Source organism: Bombus pascuorum, chromosome 5 (assembly GCF_905332965.1).
Source record: "Bombus pascuorum chromosome 5, iyBomPasc1.1, whole genome shotgun sequence".
NCBI lineage: Eukaryota > Metazoa > Arthropoda > Insecta > Hymenoptera > Apidae > Bombus > Bombus pascuorum.
In genome coordinates this window covers 8,323,072-8,345,543 of record NC_083492.1, presented here as the reverse complement: position 1 = coordinate 8,345,543, position 22,472 = coordinate 8,323,072, and the positions used below count along the sequence as shown (strand labels likewise).

The following is a 22,472-nucleotide window of genomic DNA, read 5'->3' as shown; positions in this document are numbered from 1 at the left end:
AATGCAGTAGTCTCAAAACGTAAAGTGGAACGTAATAATTGAATGTGAATTAACGTCGATTGAACAAGTTTTTATTTTTAACATTTAAAACTTATTCAGTACGACATGTATATCATAAAGTATCACAAATAATTTCCTCTTAGTTTTATCTTGAATGAATATATTCTTTTTTATTGTACTTCATTATTCGGAATCGGATTCCTATAACAGAAAAGCATTTTATTATTTTATACTGATATAAACTATATTTATTTCGATACTATATTCAACTGTTCGTCTGTAAATGTTTTATCATTGAATAAGGACGAAATTGTGACACAAATCTGCATGCAATGTGTGCGCACAATCTTTCTATTAATGTAAATATTATAGAAATATTTATATTTTATTTCATGTAAATACATTTACACACATATCAAGGGTTTTTAGTGTTGCAGAGAAATGTTATAGAGCTACATCTTTAGCACTACATCGCGCTTCTTTATATTATTGCATTATATACATAAAATTTAATCTTCTTACTCTAGATAGGTGAGTCAAATAATCATTGCAATATTATGCTAACACCATCACAGTTTTAGAGTGCAGACAAGGAATGGAATTAAAACTTTAAATTATGATATTCTTTGACTCTGTATTATGTAATTATACGTTATTAAAAAAATTAATTTATCAAAGTTTTGAAGTTAATAAGCTTTAGATTTCAGTGATGGCTATGTAAGTGAAGATTATGATTAAATAATGTTTAAATATTTAACGTATAACATTATGAATGAAAGATTATTATAGCTTACCATATATTGTCCTTCTACATAACGACCAGAATTTCTAGAAGTTCTTCTTAATTCTCTTGGTTCTATATTATCTTGACTTCTTCGTCTAAGAAAATATTTTCATTACAAATAGTTCTAACTTGAAAAAATACTTGGATTTGTCAAACTTAAGGATTCATTACTTACGACCTCGATTGAATTTGTAATGTCTTAAGTTTATTATCTATGTCTTGAGAAGGACTGGTTGATGCATCTTCAATAATTGCCGATGGAGATGTCTGCATCTGTGTAGCTTCGTTGGTTTCATAAATTCCAGTTGCCCTAGATCCACGAGTTATTGATACTTTATTAACAGCTAATCTGAAATAAAGATTCAAAATAATAATACTACAAAAAAAGCAGATATTCAAATTTATTTTATAAAATTAATTTTTTTAATTAAACAAAAGAGATTATATTTTTATTTGAATGTATATATTCTGCAAACTTATTTCTTTCAACAAATACGTAAATCTAAATTTGATCTACTTTTGTAACTATGGACAAAAAAAGTGTGAATTTACTCACTGATGTTTCCTTGCACCACGTTTCTTCTTGTGTTTACTGAAAGAAAAAGCTTTTATTGATGGAAATATATTAGAATTAATATTATAAATAAAGGGACAAAAATTTATGTTAAATAACTCTGAAGTTTTACATACATTTCCCATATAATACGAACATATGCATATATTATAAAATTTCGCATCACGTACATACATATTAATGTATCTGGTCATTACATTCAAAAAACGATAAATTATTCGAATAAAGTACACAGAATTAACCCAAGTATTAACAAACCAAATACCTAAAAACATTTCTATAATATTGCGGTGATAATAGAGAACGGCGTGTTAAAAAATGTAAAATATAGAAATCCGATATTAAGCAGGAAATGTGAAACGATGGGTTAATTCTGTCACATTTCCTGCAAATTTTAATGAGGAAAAAGCTTCACAAAGTATAATATTACTTATTCGCTATGGATCTAAAATTTTGATAGTAGGATTTGGGAACTCATAGGAGAAGAGGGTTTTATTTCAATTAATATCACATGTTCATTATATCTATCACCAATTTGTATATTATCAATATATAAACAGAATACAAGATATTTTAAACTTACTTGGTTTTAAGTTCTTAGGTTCAATAGAACACACATCGTTCTCTATGTACTTTTTTGTCAGGTGTTCCAAAAATATTATCATTTCATAATATCATTGTTCATTTTTTATCTTATTTTCCTTACACTAGTTTATAGAAGATGAGTTCTTTAGTAGCCAAATTAGGCACTAAGAATAACAGATTTCATCAATTCCTCACATAACATTTGCTCTTTACATTATTTAGGTATGTGTTTGATACTTAATTTGATATTTTGACAATATTACATATAATTCCTTACACTAGTTTGAAAGTTGATTTTAAAACAGGCACCAAGAATAATAGACCTCATTAATTCCTTATACAATTTTTGCCCCTTATATGATTATAATATATTATAGATTTTGCTAAAAACTAAGTCTTAGCTTGAATAACGATCAGGTAGCCTGCAACAAGCGATTCATAAAAGATTACTACTCATGCAAACACAACAGATTTATAATTTACATAAAGATGCCAATGGCAATAAGTATTTATTAGCACAAGCATGCAATTAAATGATAAATATGTAAAAGATAGTGTATTGAAAAATATTTTATTCCTAAAAATTTTGGGCTATAAAAAAATATTTGTTTAATAATACACACAGAAAAAAACTTAAAATATCAATAAGCTTACAATATATTTATTACATTTCAAATTATATCACATATATTTTTGCATAAAACACTTTTAAATTAATAAAATTATTTTACAATTTTTTATGCTTTACGTTTTTAAAATATCTTTTGTACTTTTAATTCTTAATAGTAATATTTTATTGTACCTTTCAATAAAGCATATTATAAAGCAAAATAAATATTAAGTATAATGAGAGAAGAGTATTTATATTAGTAATTAAACTACGCACAAATTTACGCATAGTATGATTTTGGCATTCATTAACACGAGAATGCAACACTAATAATACTGAAAAGAAATGTGCACATTATACACATGTGCATTAATATCTACATAAGCGTGTAAATCTAATAGCTAATTTTGCAATATTTACTCATAATACTAATGATACTAAATACTTGTCATTCATAGCATAACTTGTATTTTAAAAGCAATAAAGCGTGTGTTGCGTATAAGTATACATAGATTTAAATTATAGATTGATTTTATTATGAATTTTTATCGAAAAAAATATTCTACTTCTATAATTATTTTAGTAAATAAAATATAAAAAATATGTTATTCTTTACTAGCTTCATATGAACACCTAACTTACCCGGAAAACTCATGATCAGAACCTTCTTCAGGCTCATCTGCTTCTTCTTCTTCTGCAAACATTTTATATAAATTGTTACAAGTATTGTTAAAAGCTAGAATATTTAATAATATTTCTAATATAGATTATTAAAAATTTCAATTAAGACATAATATATTTATTAACATACCAGCTAAATGATCCTTCTTACGTCTTGTATATGCGCGCTTACTTGTTACTGGAACTTGATCTGTTTCGCCATGTAATAAGCTGTTCCTGTACAAAAGTAAAGGTTGCCAATCCTCTCCCCGTGAGGATGGCATTCCAGCTTGTAATCTTCTGTCAAGGAAATTTAATCTGTGACACAAATGCATATAAAATTAACTAATTAAATAAATAAATATATATGTTATATTATAATTAAATATTAATTAAGATAACAAATTCTTTAAGAAAGAAATATATAAATAAAAAGTTTTGAATAAAGATTATACCTACACGACTCGTTTATCTTGTTTAAGAAGCTTATTCGTAAATTCAGATAAGATTTCAAGAAAGGATAAATTAGGTGGTGGCCCTGTAGGATCTTGTTCAATACCATCTGGTGGTGTAATTGCGAAAAGAACACCTGCTCGATGCAAAGCAGTAATTGCTTCACGATTTTTTACTGCATCTAAGCCAAATGATAAAGCAAATCGTTTTGCGAGTTCCTGAAGATATTAATACATATCTTTATTTCAAAACAGATTTTCTATATATTTTTTGAATTGTAAAATATTGATATATATATATATATATAAACAAACCTTAATTGCAGTAAATTCCTCACTGTTTCTATTAACTTTGCCTTTCTCTGCTACTATTTCATTATACAAAATATTTAAGCTATGTTGCATAGTTAAAGCACAATTTGTTTTATTAATGTCCCTAGCTTTCCCTAATGTAGTTTTGATAATATCACCATAATCATTATAATATTTTACATAATGTTTAAAGACATCGGCCGCTGCTTTTGTAGGTATCATATTATATACAATTAATTTGCAATAACCAGCCAAAAAGTTTCTTCTTTTATGTAATTCTTCAATCTTTGAATGTTCATCATGTTCATCTATAATCGCAATATTTTATATCAGAAATTAATCTTTGTAAGACAAAAGATGTGTATATTCAGTAAATTAATATAGCATACCATCTTCCTCTTCAAAAAATACATATTCTTGAATAAATCGGTTAAGCATGTTTTGCATTGCTTGATCAGGTTCATATACTAATTGATGCATTAAAGGATTAGAATGTGATGTTAATTGATTACAAAACACTACTAATAAATCGCATATTGTATTATATGCTTCTTCTCTTAAAATAGGTGGAGTAGGCTAAAACAACATTGACAAATACATATAATCGACATATTAAAAATAGTAAAAAATATGAATAAAGTAATTACCGTGGCGTTTACATCACCACTAACAAAATAACGCATAGAACCCATAAAAGAATGCAAACGCTCTTTTAATTGCCGACATTCATCTTCACCTTGATTTCCAGAATCTGCAGCTTCCATAAGGTGATTTTGTCCCCATAAAATAGCAAAAAAGCATGCACTTATGCAATACTTAACTGCCTCATGTGGTAAACATCTGTAATAAGATATTTATATACTTATATGAATAAAATTACCACCAAATATATAATACAAAATATGTAATGGTACTACTTAGATGGATCTTTGGCATCTTCAATGTCCTTATATAAAGAATCCCATATTCCCCACGGATTCATATTGTGACAAGAGTAAAATATGGAAACTTTTTTTAAAGATTGTACAACATTGAAAATTTCATCTTCATCTGGATCTTCATTCCCTTCTATTAAATTTCTATATTCATCAATAGCTTCTTTATATTTATTTACAATGGAATCAATTAACGTTGAGCGTGCTACATCACACCTGAATTGAAACATCAATAATAAATATTCTCTCAAAAAAACTTCAATATGTACCGTCATAAAATTTTACCTGGTAAAAATAGCATGTCCTTCTATACACATATGTTCTAAAGTTTTTGCAGCCGTATCTAAAACCTCGGTGTCATGCATTTTTTCTACAATTGTATGAATTTTATTCAACAGTGAATCCAAATTTTGCTCTTGTCGAGATTTTGTATAGATATCCAAATCAAAATATTGAGGAATAGCAAGTAAATTTGCGAGTTTTTCCGGATCTGCCCTGTATTTATCAAGTAAAAGCGGTAGTGTTTGTATAAAATGTTCCGTTAACCGTTGTTTATCATCATGAACTTGTTTCATTTCTTTTGCTGATAAAATTTTTCTAGTTGGTCCCCGACCAACTGGAGCTTCACCTATTTTGAAAATTACAGGAGGTTTATATTTGTCATACAATTCCATAAAAACACAAGAGCATAAAAACTTACCTGTAGCAGCTTGTTTTATACAACAAACCATTAATTCAATCAAAGATGTCTCTTTCTGGTTATCTAAAGCTTCTTCTTCAGGTCCAGCCTCTTCTAATAGTAAATCTGTCATACATTCCCAATCTTTCATCATTTGATTCGTTTCAATTAAAGAATCTACTAAATATGCTCCATGTTCATGAAGTTCGGATTCAATAAAAAATAATACGAGATCTCGAATAAGTGGAGTATTCGGTAAACGCTTCTTTCCACGTTTAGTTTTAACGCCAGCTACTGCTTCATCATCAGGGCGAAATAGACGTTCGTTTAAGAATTCACCAGCTGCTTGTGCAACAGCACGATGGGAGGAATAGACAAGTTCATATACATGTTCACAATCTTTATCAGTAAGAATTTCTCTATGATGTTTTAAAATTGAAATAACAAGTTTAACAGCTTGTACTGCTACATCATACTCTTTATCTAATGTCATTGCAACAATTCTATCTTTAAATTTACTTGTAAAAAGTTCAAGTTTAGTTTTTAATTCTTCTGATGCATATAATGGTTGCAATGCTTGGAGACATTTTAATCGAACTTCACCAACTTTATCATGCAACGTCCAACCTAGAAAATTATAACAAATTTACTTATATTATAAAATGAATGTAAGGCCATCATATTAACGTTATGCGTTAATATATATTACCTATGTATTTTAAATAAGAATCATCTAAAAAATTTTGATGAAATTTTTTCATCCATACTCCTATTTCTGCCATACAAATGGCGCGAATTTCTGGCAAAGTATCTCTATAGCGATGTACAAATACAGATTTGAACATATATGTAAGCATATTCTTTATCTCATCCATATTTTCTTCAAGTTCTTTTCGTTTGGCCATTAATGATTCTAATCTATCTGCAGCTCTCTTTTCTCTAGCTTTCTGCCTTTCAGCTTCATACTGTCGTTGTGTATTATCCAAATTTATTGATACAGTTAGAGCTACATCTACTAATGCTGTCATGAGTTTCATAGCTATGAAGAATAGCACAACATATTATTAATTTAATTAATTTATTAATATAAATATAATTTCTTTTATATTTAAATATGAATGTAGCTATATAAATATGAACATGTACAAAAATATATCTTACCAGCAAGAGTAGCAGTATGCCTAAAAGCTCTTACTTGTGAATCAGAAAGTCCAGTTAATAATGAAATTACATTATCCATTAAAAACTGATCATAAATGATGGAATACTGACATTGCCTAACTAAAATTTGGACAAATTCACAGAAATTTGCACGAAATTTTTTCCATTGTTGACCAGTCATTATCAATGGATATTCTCCACTTTCCTATTTTGCAAATTATTATGAATTATATGAGAAAACTATTTATTTATAAAAAATAGATATTAATATACCTCATCAAATTCTTCGGTCATTTTACGAATTATTGCCACATGCTCCATTGTTGCTTGCATCTCAGAAGTAATACGTCCTTTACATCCACTTGCATTAATAAAAAATTGCATTAACATAAGAAGAGCATTTTCTCTATTACTTTTGTATTTTTCTATCCAATCATCAACAATAGTCTACAAAAAAGGTATGTGTGTATATATGTATATATAAATGTGTATATATATATATATATATATTTATTATTTATTATAATTCAAATATTTTTAACAAACTTTTCTTTGAATATGACAGTCAACATACAGTTAATGAAGACCGATTGTTTCTAATGACATAATAGAGACTAGCTTCATCTTCCAAACTATGTGAATGATGTGTTCGCTTCCCTCTTCCACGTCCACTACCTCCTCTTCCTCTACCACTAGTAGTTGGAATGTAATCTGTATCTATCTCTTTATACTTTGGTTGTTGTATAGGTCCTCCTGCAGAAGAATCACTATTTAGAAAGAGATAACAAAGAAATATCATTTTGAGTCATACCTCGTAATCTTGCACGTGTATTCCTTGTAATTCTCATATTAGTTGGGGTTACTGGTGTCATAGGTTGTTCAAATTGGGATTGGTTTTCAAAATTTGTCTGTTCCTGATATTGTGGTTGTGATGTACTTGGAGAACTATAGCTTTCAGATGGATAATGTTCAGGGCTAAACAAACAATACATTATAATATACTGTAAATATCTTACATATACATATTTTTTTACTAGAAGCATATATATTTAATATTTAAATAATATAACTTACAATTTTTGAATTGAAGTAAACATATTATATAAATTATAGTATGATATATAAATTAATGAAGATATTTATATAAAAATGTATTTAAACGTATTTACGTTGGATTATGCATGGATCATGTATTTAAGTTGATTTGCTATTTTCACATTCCGGGATATGTGTGTCTCACTGATTGTTTGGCACTCTCACCGCTAGGTGTCTATCATTTTCCCGCAAATTCATTTTTATAAAATATAAACTCCAAACTTATGTCCGTATCCATTAAGCAGTTTGATTCATCTAAACCTAAAAAGAGCTCTCATCAAACGTGGGAATTAGGGAGGATCATGAATTCTTATATTCCTATAGTTTTTCGATGCATTCGATTAAAATGTCGGTGTCTCGAATAAAATTAAGAACATATTAATAAAATTTGACAAATAATCCCGCGCATTTGATGAATATCAATAGTTGGTCTTATAGTAAATGTAAATATGTACCAGTGAACATAGTCATTTATTAAATGATATAAACGATAAAAACAGACCTGTTTAAATTAATTTTTCAGTATATTTATACTTATAAATATAAATTTTAAATCGAATCCTTATAAAAAACATCCTTATAAAGAACAAATTTAAAAAATAGATAAACTATCTAATTTTTATTAGAGTCTATCTAATTGTCTATCTAGTAAATTATGTAATATTATTAGCAGGAAGAAAAATACCTTTGATATTTCTATTGATAATTTATATTTGAAATAATGTAATTATAATGTTTTCTATATATATTATGAGAAATTTTATTTTCTATAATAAATATTGGCGTTAGTACTTGCAACATGTTATCTTAGAATAATATTTCAATAGGTAAAGAGTGAATATATAAAAATTGACCCTCTTTATTTTAATTCAAATTACAAGTATGTTCTACGCAAAAACTGACATTGGACCAGTGCCACTGACAGGAGAGAAACTATTATCACTAGTGAAATAATCCATGGTTAACGGTCTTTGTGTGGGGGATAGGAGGCGTGACTGGAGATAAAGTTATCAAATCACGGCAGAGATCCGTCACAAAATATAAACGAATTTTGAAACAGCACTTCGTTAAGTTACAACTCTCGAACGTAAGCACTTTCTCTGTGATTTGTCAAAAAATACAATGGATACGTATGAAAGTGTATTACTTGTGAAATCTGAAGTCTTTGTATTTAAAATACCGCCAAGGTCAACGAATAGGGGTTATCGGTACGATTGATTCTTTTTGACAGTATTTTCCTCAAAAATATTTCATTTTATAAAACGACAATGTATGCAAAGATATATTTAAATATGATATTTTGTTTACCGCTATTTAAAATATCTCATATTTTCTTGCCATTTTAAATACGTTTTTTCTATTAATTTTAGCTGTGACGTTTAATACGTCAGCAAAAGTTATACCGGAAATCGTTAAAAGTATAATATTAGTACTACATCTGGAATACAATATCATAAAGTTTTATAAGATTTAGACTTGTAAAACCTTTAAAATTATGGAAATTTAATTCCAAATTTTTATGTTACAAAATGTCTTTGTTAAAGACCTCTTTTTAAATACTAAATATTTATAACATAAAAAATATGCATCTTTTTTAGTTTAATTAAATGTAAATTTATTTATATTAAAATAATATAAAAAATGTTAATTTTGATGTTGACAAATTAATGAGAGTGAATAAATATTTTGTTTTTAAATACATATATTTTAGAGCAGCTGACTGGAATCTCCAAGAACCTACATGGACTGGACGTATGCGTCTTGTCTCTCAGGGAGACTCAATTACTATTAAATTGGAAGATAAAGTTACTGGAGAATTATTTGCAAAATGTCCAATTGAACAATATCCAGGAATTGCAGTTGAACCAGTTACAGATTCTTCTCGTTATTTTGTTTTAAGAATTCAAGATGATAATGGAAGATCAGCTTTTATTGGTGTTGGATTTTTGGATAGATCTGATAGTTTTGATTTAAATGTTGCCCTTCAAGACCATTTTAAATGGCTGAGAAATCAAGAACAAATTGAAAAGGAAAAAGATACACCAAAACAAGAATTAGACCTCAGATTTAAAGAAGGAGAAACAATAAAAATAAACATGAAAATTACTGTAAGGATATTTTTATAGTATTGGATGTTATAAAAATTTAGATATTAAATTATATAATGAATTTCAAAGTTCTTATATTTATAATATATAGAAGAAGGATGGTAGTGAAGTTACTGCTAAAGCAAAACAGCGTGCCAATACAAACTTGGGTTTACCACCTCCACCAGGTGGTGTAAAAATTGCACCACCACCCGCAAAAACTCCAACGTCATCTCCTGCACACAAACCTGCTCAGAATCAAAATCAACCAAGTTCTGAATGGGGAGAATTTGCAAGTGCATCACAGCAATCTCAAACTCAACAACCACCAACAGTAGGAAATGCCAGTTGGGTTCAATTTTAACTTGCAAGGTGTATTAAAATTTAATATAGCAGTGCTGTAGAATCATAGACTATATATGCATATTGTAATTTGCATATTCACTGTGTGCACATGTATATTAATATGCATGCATGTTGCATATAGATATCTTTTAAGGGTAATTATTGACAAAGATGTTTCTATGTACATAGTGAATAGTAAATCAACTACATATATTTTACTATATTATGATATAGTATTTACATATTTTTTAAATTTATATTTTGATTCAATTATAAAATGAATTATATCAAAAAGAGTTTCACTTGAATTAATGAAATATTCTGTTTAAGAATTAACTAAAATTCTTCAATGGAACTTATTTACTGAAATTAATATGTTTTTATAAAACACTAAGATAGACTAAAAAGTTCACACTGATATTTAATTTCTCTTCTTTTCTTCTTCACAAATGTTAGAAGATGTACATATTATATCTCTTATTTAAACAAATTATATAAAATGTGTGAAATACTCATATTTTTTATATAAATAGTTAACAAATAAGTTTATTGTCTTGTACAAATCGAAAAGGGAGGTAGTTTGAACTATAAGGAATGTATTAAGTGATTAAAGAATAATAAGAATAAGTTTATGATATCAAATATAAAATTTTGCTAATAACAAAAATGTTTATCATTAGTACAGTATTAAATACAAAATACACTGTAACTATTTCTGGTATTGTCTATTGCATGGATACATTCTTTGTGAAAACCCTTAAAGGAATATGAATTAAATTATAGTATATACAGTCTTAATTAATATTAATTTACGGTATTTGTACATAAAGCAGGAATTGTGCAAATGTACGGCCTAATTTTTTAGATTATATTTCGATTTTTTTTTCATTAATAATCTACAAAATGATATTTCACATTATTGTGCTATCACGCAGTTGTATTATGAAATATGTAAGATCTTTATATTACATACTTTTATTTTTAAAAGTGACACTAAAATTTTATCTGATATTGATGTTATTGATATAAATTTAGAAACAGTCTTAAGAAATTATATACTAAAGTGAATTATTTTAGAATAAAAGAGAAAATTATTGTTTTGCATCTAAAAATATTGTTGTATAAAACTCAGAAAATATTATACTAAATGAACGAAAAGTTAATATATATTCGGAATAATAAAAAATAAATTTATTAGATATTTTTATTTGCAGAAGTAAAAGAACTTCATTGTTTCATGTATATATCAAAAATTATTATTTAAAGATGATATTAAATTATATTTGTAAATTATTCACAGATAAAAAAGAAGTTCGTTAGATCTTGTGAGTAGGTACATAAAATGATTACTTATATATTCTAATATTACTGTATATTGTAAATGATGCTAAGTGATATTGTTAATAATACCTATGTTAATATTTAACGTAACAACAAAAATATTTTATAATTCCGTAAATGACATTCCATTCTTAGCCATGAAAATACTTTAATATTAAATCACGTGCGTATATGTGTGTATATAGTTACACACCTTAAAAAGTTTGCACTCGAATATGTAGTCATTAACGCTATTTTTCTTTTTGTAGCAAATGAAAAATGGTGTTGCTTTTTATTGTATATTTTCATTTATAATTATAATAAATTGCATAATTATTAATATATTAAATAATTATTAAAAATTATATTACAAATAATACTTCGTAGTTAGATAAATGATAATAGTAACTGAAATTTTCTTCTATCACAAGGTTATTCATTTTTTTTTTTTAAATAATCAACAACGTTTATTACTAGAAACACTAATTCGGAAACTGCGTATACTTAAAGCGCGACTAAGGTTACGTTGAACTGAACGTTGAATTTGTCCATTAACTAGACTAGAATCTTCATCACACTCTAGATTGCTTAAAACTACTAACAGTACACCAAGTACCTGCAACATAAATGTATTGAAAGTTTTTTCAATATATTACGAATAACAATTATTTATATTTTTTTAACGTAAAATGCACTAATGAAGCAATATAATGATATATTTTTTATCTTACATACCAGACATATTATTATCAGTAATGTATAGATATGTAAACTTGCAGTCGGAAATGACTCTACCTCTCTTAAAGCTTCTACTACTTCAGAGAGGTCTGGTTTTAATTCTAAAGCATGTCGTAAATGTACAGCTGCTTCTTGATAATGACCACATGCCTACAAACAAAATAATAAACATTGTAGTGATAAATTATGTCTTGATAATATTTCAAAACAAATTTAAATAATATTGTATTATAAATAATAATCAAATAGAATATATATTTAAATGCACTGTGATTATATGAAACAGATTATATTTCTACAACTTTCAATTACCTTAAATATTTGACCAAGTGTAAGATATTGTTCCCAAGCATTACGATCTGGAGGTTGTAATTCCAAAGAACGTCTTGCTAAATATGTTGCATCATCCAAATATTTTTGAACTAATAATACTCGAGCTAAATTTAACAAAACTTCTGCATTATGTGGTGATACAGCAAGTGCTCTTCGAAAGCATTCGATTGATTTTCGTGCATCACCTTTTATACGCCAAAAATTTCCTATTTGATTGTAAAGTTGGACAGATTTTGGTTTCTACAACAAATTGAATAAAGTATACATATATATATATACACACGCGCGCGCGCACACACACACACACACACACACACACAGAGCTTTGCACTAGGTCTCCTTAATTGTTTATTTATAAACAAAGTATTCTTTAATAATCGTACCTCTCTTTTTGCTTTCATTAAGCGTTTCTCTAACAGATCAATATCAACATCCATAGTTTTGCCACCATTCTTCTTAAACATGAGTGCTACATTAGGTTCTGGAACCAATGGAAGCTTATCTCTATTTGCAACACCAGGCAAGTTGTCATAATAAGTAAAATTGACAGGCTTTCCACAGTCTAGAATTATATCCTCACATTGTTGACCAGAAGTGCACATAACTTGCTCGTTTGACACTTGAGATGATAGACGGAAAGATTCAGTGGCATTTGGTGTATCCTTCAACACGTATGACGAGAATCGTCTGCCAAGGGGACCAAAGTTAGGGCTTTTTTAACGCTGAAAGAACAGTAAGCCACACACAAATACTAACTACAGGAAGAAACAGAAAATTGCATCAGGTTATTTATAATAATTATTAGGAACAAAATCTAAAGTATAAGAATTGATAATAATTAAAATATACAAATATATAAAAAGATTTATATATATAAAAATATGTTTATATAATTTTTTTTTTAAATTAACTAACTACAAATTCTTATATATTTTATGTATTCATACTTTTTCATACAGCTTAAATATTTAGTTTTGTACTTTTTTGAAAATATAACAGATGAAACATACACTATAATAATAAATTGGATACTGATAATTATATAAAACATGCAAAACATGCAATGTAATATAGAAAACAATGTCAAATACCAACTACAATGTTTTGATTAAAATCTCATTGATATTATTACATTTGTGCTAAACATTGATATAAGTTACATTAAATAAATACAAAAATGGAACAAAAGCTTTTATCTCTGAGGAATATATCCTTTCAGACCTTTAAATATTCTTCAACTAAATAGAATGTTATTATAAAAGTGTGCATCATTCTATTGTGAGAATACTATAGATATTATGTATACAAAAAGATCATAAAACATCAAATCTTAATATAATTTATTCCGGATATTTATAAATTCTTGAATTATATATTTGAAAAATACAAGTCTCAATATATACATATAATCCAGTTTGTTTCAAAAGGTACTAAAAGTATCAATTTGACATTCTGAAACAAGATATACAACATAGCTCTTACCCAAGATGAACCAAACTCCTGTGATTTCTTACCGTTCATGGTTTCCAGAAGTGACACTTTTACAATCTTGACAATAGGGTTGTATCTTTTCGTATTTTTCAGAAATAGCTGTTCTACTCCAACTGTGTCCATTTCCAATACTAATGCTGCTCGCCAGGATATCGAGAATAGGATCATCCTCAAATGTGCTCACGAAGTCTGTTGTTTTGACGATTTTGTCAGCACTGAGCCTCCAAGAGGTTCTTGAGTTCGTTAGTTTCGCTTGCAGTATCAGAAAACAAAAAAGATAGCCGATAACACGACCGTCAACCCCAATAACTTGCATTCTCTCACTTCACAAAACCCGATCAAACACGTTTCGGATCTATATAAAAATCGTCTGCTTTCACTACGGAAAGATGATTTGGATTTTCATCCAGATGACTCTATTCTTTAGGGATTATTGAACAAATTACCAACATTTATTTTCACTACTATAATTTCCCCAGAAATTTTAGATTAGTTTATTTAATTTTTCAAATAGAATTGAATGTCGAAAGGTTTTCTTTAAAAAACTACATTTATCGATATTTACGTCCGCTAAAAAAATAATAAATTATCTAAAAATTTATATATAATTATAATTGATAGAATAATAAATATATTGAATATAAATTTATATAAATAAGATAATAGTTATTTTTAATTAAGGAATAATTAGATGTAAATAAACAGAAATAATTGATGACGTTGAACGATTTTATTGTGAAGTATATAGTATCAGTTTAGATTTATTGTAATTTCTCAAGTGTGTTTTAAGTGCAGTCTGCGCCTGAATGAAACGAGATTTTTTTTAGGCAACTATACTACAACTCTTAGTGGATCTTTTCACAAAAACAGAACGCGAGTTTCATTTTCATATTTTTTGTGAAAATATGGAGAATGAGAAGGATACAAATAACATTGGAAATGATACACAATATGCAAAAATTTGTGAACAGAAAACATGTTTCAATACAGATAAAAAGTTATCAGAATTACATCCAAATTTGAGTAAACATCAGCTGAAGAAAGTAAAAAAAAGGGAAAAATGGTTGACACGAAAGGTTGAACGAAGGTTTTTATTTCTCTTTAATAAATTAAAGAATTATATGATTTTACAATGTATTCGATAATTTCGCTATATAAGAGGATACAACATTTATCAAATTATATCAAATTACATTTGACAATAATGTTATTAGGTAAAAGTTATTTTAATTTCATAGATTACGTGAGCGAGAAAAAACAAGACAGAAACGAGCATTCGCTCGTGCAAATAATATAGATCTTGGACCATCCAGGAAAGCTTTAAAGAAAAGTACAATGGCAGATAGCAGTTGTAAAATTGGGATAACAGTCGATTTGTCTTTCGATGATTTAATGATTGATAAGGATATTGCAAAGTTAACTAAACAAATACTAAGGTGTTATACTTTGAATAGACGAGCTATTGCACCAATGCAATTTTCCCTCACTAGTTTTAACGGGAAGTCAAAAGCTGATATGCAAAAGCACAATGGATACGAACATTGGGATGTATGTTATTTTAATGATATTATAATAAGTTTAGGAAGATAAAAATTGTTAAGCATGATTAAGATAATTTATATCAACTTTTATGGAATCTAATCTAATATGGAAACAATTTAAATACTTAATTTAAAGTTAACAACCTGTATATAATATATAATAATGTATAGGTAAAATTTCATGCAGAACCTTATTTGGATGTTTATCCAAAGGAAAAAATTATATATCTTACTAGCGAATCAGAAAATATTATTACTCAGTTAGAATGTGACTATGTGTACGTTATAGGTGGTCTTGTTGATCATAACAGTCATAAGGTAAGCTAAGGTTTATAAAAAAAATAAGATGAGTTCATATAAATTTCTTATACAATATTTATGTTTTAGGGTCTCTGTCATAAATTAGCTATACAAGCTGGTATAACACATGGCAGATTACCTCTAGATAAATTCTTAAGTATGAAAGCAAGGAAAGTTTTGACTGTTGATCATGGTATGTCTGATATATGGTTAAATTCATTAATTAGCATATAAACTTTATGTATATATATACACAAACTTTTTTAGTGTTTGAAATTTTACTTAGAGTCAGTGAAGGAAAAACATGGCAGGAAACATTTCTACAAGTTTTACCAGAAAGGAAGAATGCACAATTAATTGTACCATTAGAAAACAATAAAGATACATTACGTATTTATAATGACAAGGAAGACATTTTTCAGGTAAATAATAAAGTAGAATCAAATGTTAAAATTAATGAATTTGAAAATAATAGTTAATAAAATGAATAATGTGTGTACATAACAAAAATATGTTGTAAATAAAAAAGTAAATGTAATATTATAGTATATGTACTCTGTTTTATTTTTTTATCAATTATTTTATTATCGTAGTATATTTTATAAAAGATACATATATATACACGAGTTGATGTACACATATGTAAATTATTATAAATAAAAAATACATAAATTCAAATATACTAATAAAAAGAGACAAATTTTGTTTCTACGAAATTAAACATTAAGTACATTAAGTGTAGATGTGGGATACAATCTAGAAATAGAGTAACACAAATTACAAAGCATTAATGCACATGATCTAAATAAATTAAAGATGTCTGCTTTTATTTAAGGTAATTTAACAGATTCACTTTAAATATGATATCTTTAATGCAAAATAAAAATTTGGAGGTAAAACAAAAAAATTGTTACACTTTAAAGAAGATGAATTAATTTTTCTCAAATTTTGCAAGAAAATTTCAAAAATATTCTATATTTATGTAAAATTTACACATACATATATCATTTACACTAATTATTTTTGATTGATCCGGAGTTATAAGAATAAATTGGATTTATATAAAATTAAATTTTATATTATTCTAGCTTCATTATTGTATCATTACTTCAAATATTATAATTTTATATTTTGTATGACATAATAGAGTTATCATGACTGGAAAATAACTTTCAATATTTAGAAATTGTTCTTTTTTTTAAATCATATATTCCCTCAAAACATGAAACTTTTTAATAATGATTTATCATTTAATAATTTCTAATGTTCACTGTTTGTACACATTAAAGTTCATTCTTATCCTTTATGAATAAAATATTACTTATAAAATACAGTTAAATGCTTTTTGCAAAATTTGGGCAAAATTAACAATAAATTTTAAAATTTGATATTAATTCTTCATCTATCAATTGTATCAATAAAATTGTCTACATAAGTGGTATCATTTTTAATAGCAATCTTATACCAAAATATGTGTAACTAATTTGAAGATAGAGAATATATACTATTTCTTTGTTTGTTAAAAAATTATTTTAAAAATTCTTTTTAATAAATTTATGACCAATTCTTTAAGATTTTAAATAGAGTTTTAATGTGAGATTTTTGTAATCAATAAAATATATTATTGATGCATACATATTATTTACATTCTATTTAATACTTAAAGCTGTTTTGCAAAAATTAAATTATGTAACTGATTTGAAACACAAAACAATATTTCAATATTTATACAGTAGAAAAAATTGATTCCTGATAGATAAAATCATTTTTACATGTCATTTTTGTAATATCAAAAACGGAGTAAATATTTACTATGATAATATTTATCTATTTTCAACCTGCTGCACAATGGACATTGTAGTTTCTAATTTCTTAATTATAATTCGCAGGTAACTATTTTCTGTGTGTGATACATATATACAAAACCATTTTTGGCCATGAAGGTCAAAGCGACATTGAAATTGACAATCGTTATTTGCTCATCTCTATCTCTTTCCCTCAAAGTTTTTTGATGATTGATCTCTTATATATATATACATCAAAAATCGTATATCTTCAAAAATAAAAATTAAGATAATTCTCTCTGTTGCACATAATATGTACAATTTTTTGAATATACTTTAGTATAAGTATACATCAATGTAACTACTGAGAAGCTATCATTTGCACGACATAAGAAGAATATCTAAATTTTACTGACAAATTTTTTAAAGTTTTTATAAATTTAAAGAAGTAATTTGTATCATTTCTGTAGTAACAAAAATAATATCCTTTTAGCTTATCCAAAACTGTTATGTTAGATTTGCACAAATATTTGTAAATAAGCAAATAGCTAAAATTATAATAAAATAATTATTTTACTTAATCGTTATCCAAACAAAGTCACCTCTCGACTTAATCCTATTCTGCATAATAACTTCACAGTTCATATATCAGTTATTTTCATGCAACGTCTAAATTATCAATATCTTGATCATCAATTATTTCAAATTCGCTACCACTTTCATCACTATGAATAACTAGTTTACTTGATATTGGTTCAAGTTCTGCTTCTTCTTCAGAAGATGATCCTTTCTCAAAATGGCCACTTTGAAATTTAATACCATCCACATCAGTTTCTTCAGCACTAAGGTCTAATTCAGAAACTTCTACACCATCAGTACTTCCATCTTCATGTGATGGCATCTTAAGACCCAGAAGATCTTCATCAATAAGAAACTCTATAATCAAAAAATTCTTTTTAATAAAATTTGGTAAAAACGGGTATTTATTAAATAGGTATGAAATAGCTCTTTAAATAAATAATATTTAACAATACTAGTATTAAATAATTGGTTATACCATTTTGAGCATCAGACAATACACTTGTCGGTGTTGGAGATTGATCCCCTGATTCTCCAGCTCTTGTAAGAACTTGAAGATTGTCTTCAGTTACTGCTGGTAAAAATTCTTCAATTTCACTATCCCACTCTATAATAAGGTGAAAATAATAACATTTAGAATTAACATTATACTCATTATTAGTTCTTACTATTAATAAAAATAAAATTTTTTATATTTGACATTATATTAATCACCTTTTTGTACTACCATTTTGCTAGGTAACTTCAACATCAATGCAGGTCCAAGTAAAATGCTCATGCATATTGTATATGTAAGAAGTACACCATTTATAGTACGACCAATAATCCATAGGCCCAAAGAAAGAGAGCATACTGCAGTACAAAACTGAAATCATTTTTAATATTTAGAGTTAATTTCATAGTTATAGTGTAGTGATACTACACTATATATATATATATATATTATAGATATAGTATAGTCAAAATAAATATATATTAGTTAAATATATTTTACTATTTCTATATTATAAAATATATTTATAAATAAATCATTACCACTCCTGGTTGCTCTTTCCTTAACTGTTTCAACCAATGAATTGCAGATTTTATTATTTTTCCTATTTTTTCAATTTGTTCTGCTTTTGCATAGGAACTATAAATACATTATACATTTTAATTGAATTAATTGTATATATAAGATAATTATAAGTATATAAGCATAATGTTTTGGAAACTTTAACACATACGCAGCTGTGTCCAATGCTTTATTTTCCTTCTGAACTTGAGCTTCCAAGGTACTATAACAGAGTACAGTGACTAGTGCAGCACTGCTGGCAGCAGCAAAACTCCGAATTTCTAATAAAATAATACTCCTGAAAAATATATAAAAATTTAATACTTTTTAAAACTTTTTTGTATAGATATATGATTAAATGTTTTGTAATTTTCAAAAATATATAATTATGAAATAATTATTTCTAATTTTTTCTATTCGCAGTTTCATTATAAAGTATATAAATAATTAAATATATAATCAATCATAATAACGAAATAAATATTGAATTTATATGTAATATGGACTGGTCGATTTTCAATCATACGTTACTTTTTTAATTGTCAACACCTACTGCCATCTAGAATAGTACTGTAGGTCCGGTGGGAAAATACGCAGAAAACATGCAATTCATTCGACAAAGCAAATATGAATGTCACGAAGAAATATAATCGTGGAGAAAGAGATTTTAGAATGTACTACTCGGAACTACGAAAACCCATCAATGACCGCTTATCTCAACTTATTTTTGTAACATGTATAAAAAAAACATCATATAGTTGACGTTATTTGTACGCTTATTACGAAGAAGCACGTACAAAAAATGATATAAAGTATCAGAATGCTTAAACAGTGACACTGTTATTTACTACTGACAAATCAAATGCCGAAACGCGCACACTTTTACAAACCTTGACCTAGAAGACAAATTACATTGAAGGCGAATTACATCGAAGACGTTTAGAAACAGCTGAATGCTTCGCAATAATTTCTACTAATGCGCATAAAATTTTTATTTAGTGTCACTATAGTAAGCTTGTTTACTAGAAAAAGGAAAACATTACAGAGCTTTACGTATAACGAGAAAAAACACGCGTTATATATACTGATTCTTCAGCATTATGTTAAATGTTACAAGGTTCTTTATTTTGTAATCTAGCTGAAATGAAAATTGAACTCTACAATGAAAAAGCGTATATCGGTACAGTAGTAATCAAATTTTGCGAAATCACGCATAACAGCATATCTTAGTAGTGATGCATATGATATTACAATGCTATATGGACTTACCAAAACAGTATATTGAATACGATCAGGACGGAGATACTGTTCACGGAGTTCTCCCAAAGAAGGATACTCTCCAAAATGCCACAAAGTCGCCTAGAGGCTTCGAAATTGCACCCGACATTCCGATACCGTTCATCCTCGACAGTTTTATGTTCGTCCTCCACTTCACTTGCATCATGAGGTGTTGCGTTCCTCATCCATCGAAAATAACATGCCACTCTCGAAAGCCGTTCCATGACAGTTCCAGGTCGACGTTGACTGCTTTTGTCGTCCTAATTTTCGTACTCCTTTGGCATGGTACACCCTCGGAAGACTGTGCGGGAGTATTTTTAGCGCGTGACAACGAGAGTAAGACTTTTGAGAACGAACGAGCAACCGCGGGGGTTTCTTCTGCTTTGCATCGAAGAACAGAGTGAGAAAGAAAGAAAGACTGAGAAAGAAGGAGATGACCTGACAAGACAGAGAAGGAAGAACGGAAAGCGAGAAAGATAGAAATGAATATAAACGAAAGGATGGATTAAGACTATGACTATGACCACGGCTGATACAGTACAAACGAGTGCAACGTGAATGAGTCAGAAAGAGAGAGAGAAAGGGAGAAGAGAAAGAGAGAGGTAGAGAGAGGGAAAGAGAAAGAGAGAAAGAACAAAGTAAGGGAAAGAAACACAAATCGAAAAGAGACGAAATATATATAAGAACTGAGTGTATACCCTCGCGGTACTTTACAATCGTTCTTATTAATTTTATAAATATGTACCTTATTCTTAATGACACGTTTTGTCTTTTTTTCGTATTTCTCTAGAAGCACTAGTTCGTGGCTAGTTAACGTAACGTGCTACTGAAACGACGTACGTACGCCCTCAAGCGTTATTTCACGTACCCTGCCTTCGCCTACTAGCTCAAACACGTGACTGTTGAGACACGAGATGTGGTTGCACCGCGTACAAACAGCAGGAAATGTGCAATGAAACTGCGTAAATTCCAAAATTTTAGTCATTCCGCTAATATTTGATACAACACTGTATTTCATATGATATTAAACATTTGATTTTTAATTTATGCTAGAATAGTTAATATCTAATTTTTGAAATAAAAAATGATACATCTTATAATTAGGAAGAATAGAAAGAATTACACCGGAAGTTTAAGAAGTCATTTAATCACGAAACTTGTATTATTATATATATTATAAAATTCATTTAATTGTAATTTATATCTACTGTATTCAATGATCAGACTACTTTAAAGTTTTTATCCTATCATTTCTATAAAAATTATACAAAATTTCTATGAACTTATATATTTAATTTCATTGTTGTTTTATATAAATTTGTATTTTATAATATTATTCATAATTATATATTCATTATATTTTATATAAAAAATGTCACTTATGGAATCTTCTTACAAAATTTAACAAAATGTTTTTATAGATAAATGAATAATTTTATGAAATTCACGTTATACTTATCTAGCAATTTTAACACAATATATTTACAATGTAAAATTACGTTTAATATTTAAACGATATATCTGTATATATATGTATGTACATATATGTATGATATTGTATGTACTAATATTCTTTTAAAATGGCAATTTAACCCTTTTTCTTTCTTTTCTTTTTTTGTAAAATTATTCAATGAATAAATTAATTAATAGACTGGTTAATTAAGTGAAAATGTTTTACTTTATATACTAGAATTCTGTCTGGTCAATAAAATCTTTGCCTACTATCATTTCCTAATAATTTCATTCCACTTTAAATTATGCTAGATTAGACTCTT

At 27.3% G+C, this 22,472-nt stretch overlaps 5 protein-coding genes across 12 annotated transcripts; 2 read left to right on the top strand and 3 right to left on the bottom strand.

Annotated features, from left to right (window-relative positions):
• Positions 1-49: 49 nt before the first annotated feature.
• On the bottom strand, positions 50-8,030 carry LOC132907234 (cohesin subunit SA-1). Of its 4 annotated transcripts, none has more exons than XM_060960122.1 (19): positions 7,922-8,030; positions 7,564-7,727; positions 7,327-7,505; positions 7,026-7,199; positions 6,753-6,957; positions 6,301-6,630; positions 5,613-6,218; positions 5,198-5,540; positions 4,895-5,128; positions 4,625-4,817; positions 4,367-4,553; positions 3,981-4,285; positions 3,673-3,884; positions 3,365-3,531; positions 3,196-3,247; positions 1,341-1,376; positions 960-1,133; positions 795-879; positions 50-201 (listed from the first exon to the last, which is right to left on the bottom strand). In XM_060960122.1, the coding sequence occupies exons 1-19, from the start codon at positions 7,933-7,935 to the stop codon at positions 184-186; spliced, it is 3,678 nt and encodes a 1,225-aa protein (XP_060816105.1). In that variant the 5' UTR covers positions 7,936-8,030; the 3' UTR covers positions 50-183. The 4 variants fall into 4 exon arrangements, with proteins under 4 accessions (XP_060816105.1, XP_060816107.1, XP_060816104.1 ...); XM_060960124.1 differs by having other exon boundaries at positions 960-1,094; positions 7,827-8,001; XM_060960121.1 differs by having other exon boundaries at positions 7,827-8,000.
• Positions 8,031-8,797: 767 nt separating this feature from the next.
• LOC132907215 (NECAP-like protein CG9132) lies at positions 8,798-11,939 on the top strand. Of its 2 annotated transcripts, none has more exons than XM_060960088.1 (3): positions 8,798-8,934; positions 9,559-9,955; positions 10,047-11,939. In XM_060960088.1, exons 2-3 carry the CDS (start codon positions 9,602-9,604, stop codon positions 10,296-10,298), a joined length of 606 nt encoding a protein of 201 aa, XP_060816071.1. In that variant the 5' UTR covers positions 8,798-8,934; positions 9,559-9,601; the 3' UTR covers positions 10,299-11,939. The 2 variants fall into 2 exon arrangements, with proteins under 2 accessions (XP_060816071.1, XP_060816070.1); XM_060960087.1 differs by having other exon boundaries at positions 8,823-9,055.
• Positions 11,940-12,038: 99 nt separating this feature from the next.
• Positions 12,039-14,579, bottom strand: LOC132907201 (uncharacterized). Its single transcript, XM_060960057.1, has 5 exons — positions 14,185-14,579; positions 13,054-13,357; positions 12,650-12,910; positions 12,335-12,487; positions 12,039-12,215 (listed from the first exon to the last, which is right to left on the bottom strand). Exons 1-5 carry the CDS (start codon positions 14,475-14,477, stop codon positions 12,057-12,059), a joined length of 1,170 nt encoding a protein of 389 aa, XP_060816040.1. The 5' UTR covers positions 14,478-14,579; the 3' UTR covers positions 12,039-12,056.
• Positions 14,580-14,860: 281 nt separating this feature from the next.
• Positions 14,861-16,552, top strand: LOC132907209 (tRNA methyltransferase 10 homolog A). 2 transcript variants are annotated; one of them, XM_060960071.1, is made up of 6 exons: positions 14,886-14,901; positions 14,989-15,248; positions 15,400-15,709; positions 15,874-16,020; positions 16,090-16,195; positions 16,270-16,552. In XM_060960071.1, the coding sequence occupies exons 2-6, from the start codon at positions 15,067-15,069 to the stop codon at positions 16,479-16,481; spliced, it is 957 nt and encodes a 318-aa protein (XP_060816054.1). In that variant the 5' UTR covers positions 14,886-14,901; positions 14,989-15,066; the 3' UTR covers positions 16,482-16,552. The 2 variants fall into 2 exon arrangements, with proteins under 2 accessions (XP_060816055.1, XP_060816054.1); XM_060960072.1 differs by having other exon boundaries at positions 14,861-15,248; positions 16,289-16,552.
• On the bottom strand, positions 16,543-21,647 carry LOC132907205 (reticulophagy regulator 3-like). 3 transcript variants are annotated; one of them, XM_060960065.1, is made up of 7 exons: positions 21,566-21,647; positions 20,689-20,998; positions 19,592-19,717; positions 19,401-19,497; positions 19,080-19,230; positions 18,844-18,972; positions 16,543-18,722 (listed from the first exon to the last, which is right to left on the bottom strand). In XM_060960065.1, exons 2-7 carry the CDS (start codon positions 20,919-20,921, stop codon positions 18,445-18,447), a joined length of 1,014 nt encoding a protein of 337 aa, XP_060816048.1. In that variant the 5' UTR covers positions 20,922-20,998; positions 21,566-21,647; the 3' UTR covers positions 16,543-18,444. The 3 variants fall into 3 exon arrangements, with proteins under 3 accessions (XP_060816048.1, XP_060816049.1, XP_060816047.1); XM_060960066.1 differs by having other exon boundaries at positions 21,443-21,570; XM_060960064.1 differs by lacking the exon at positions 21,566-21,647 and having other exon boundaries at positions 20,689-21,424.
• Positions 21,648-22,472: the final 825 nt, after the last annotated feature.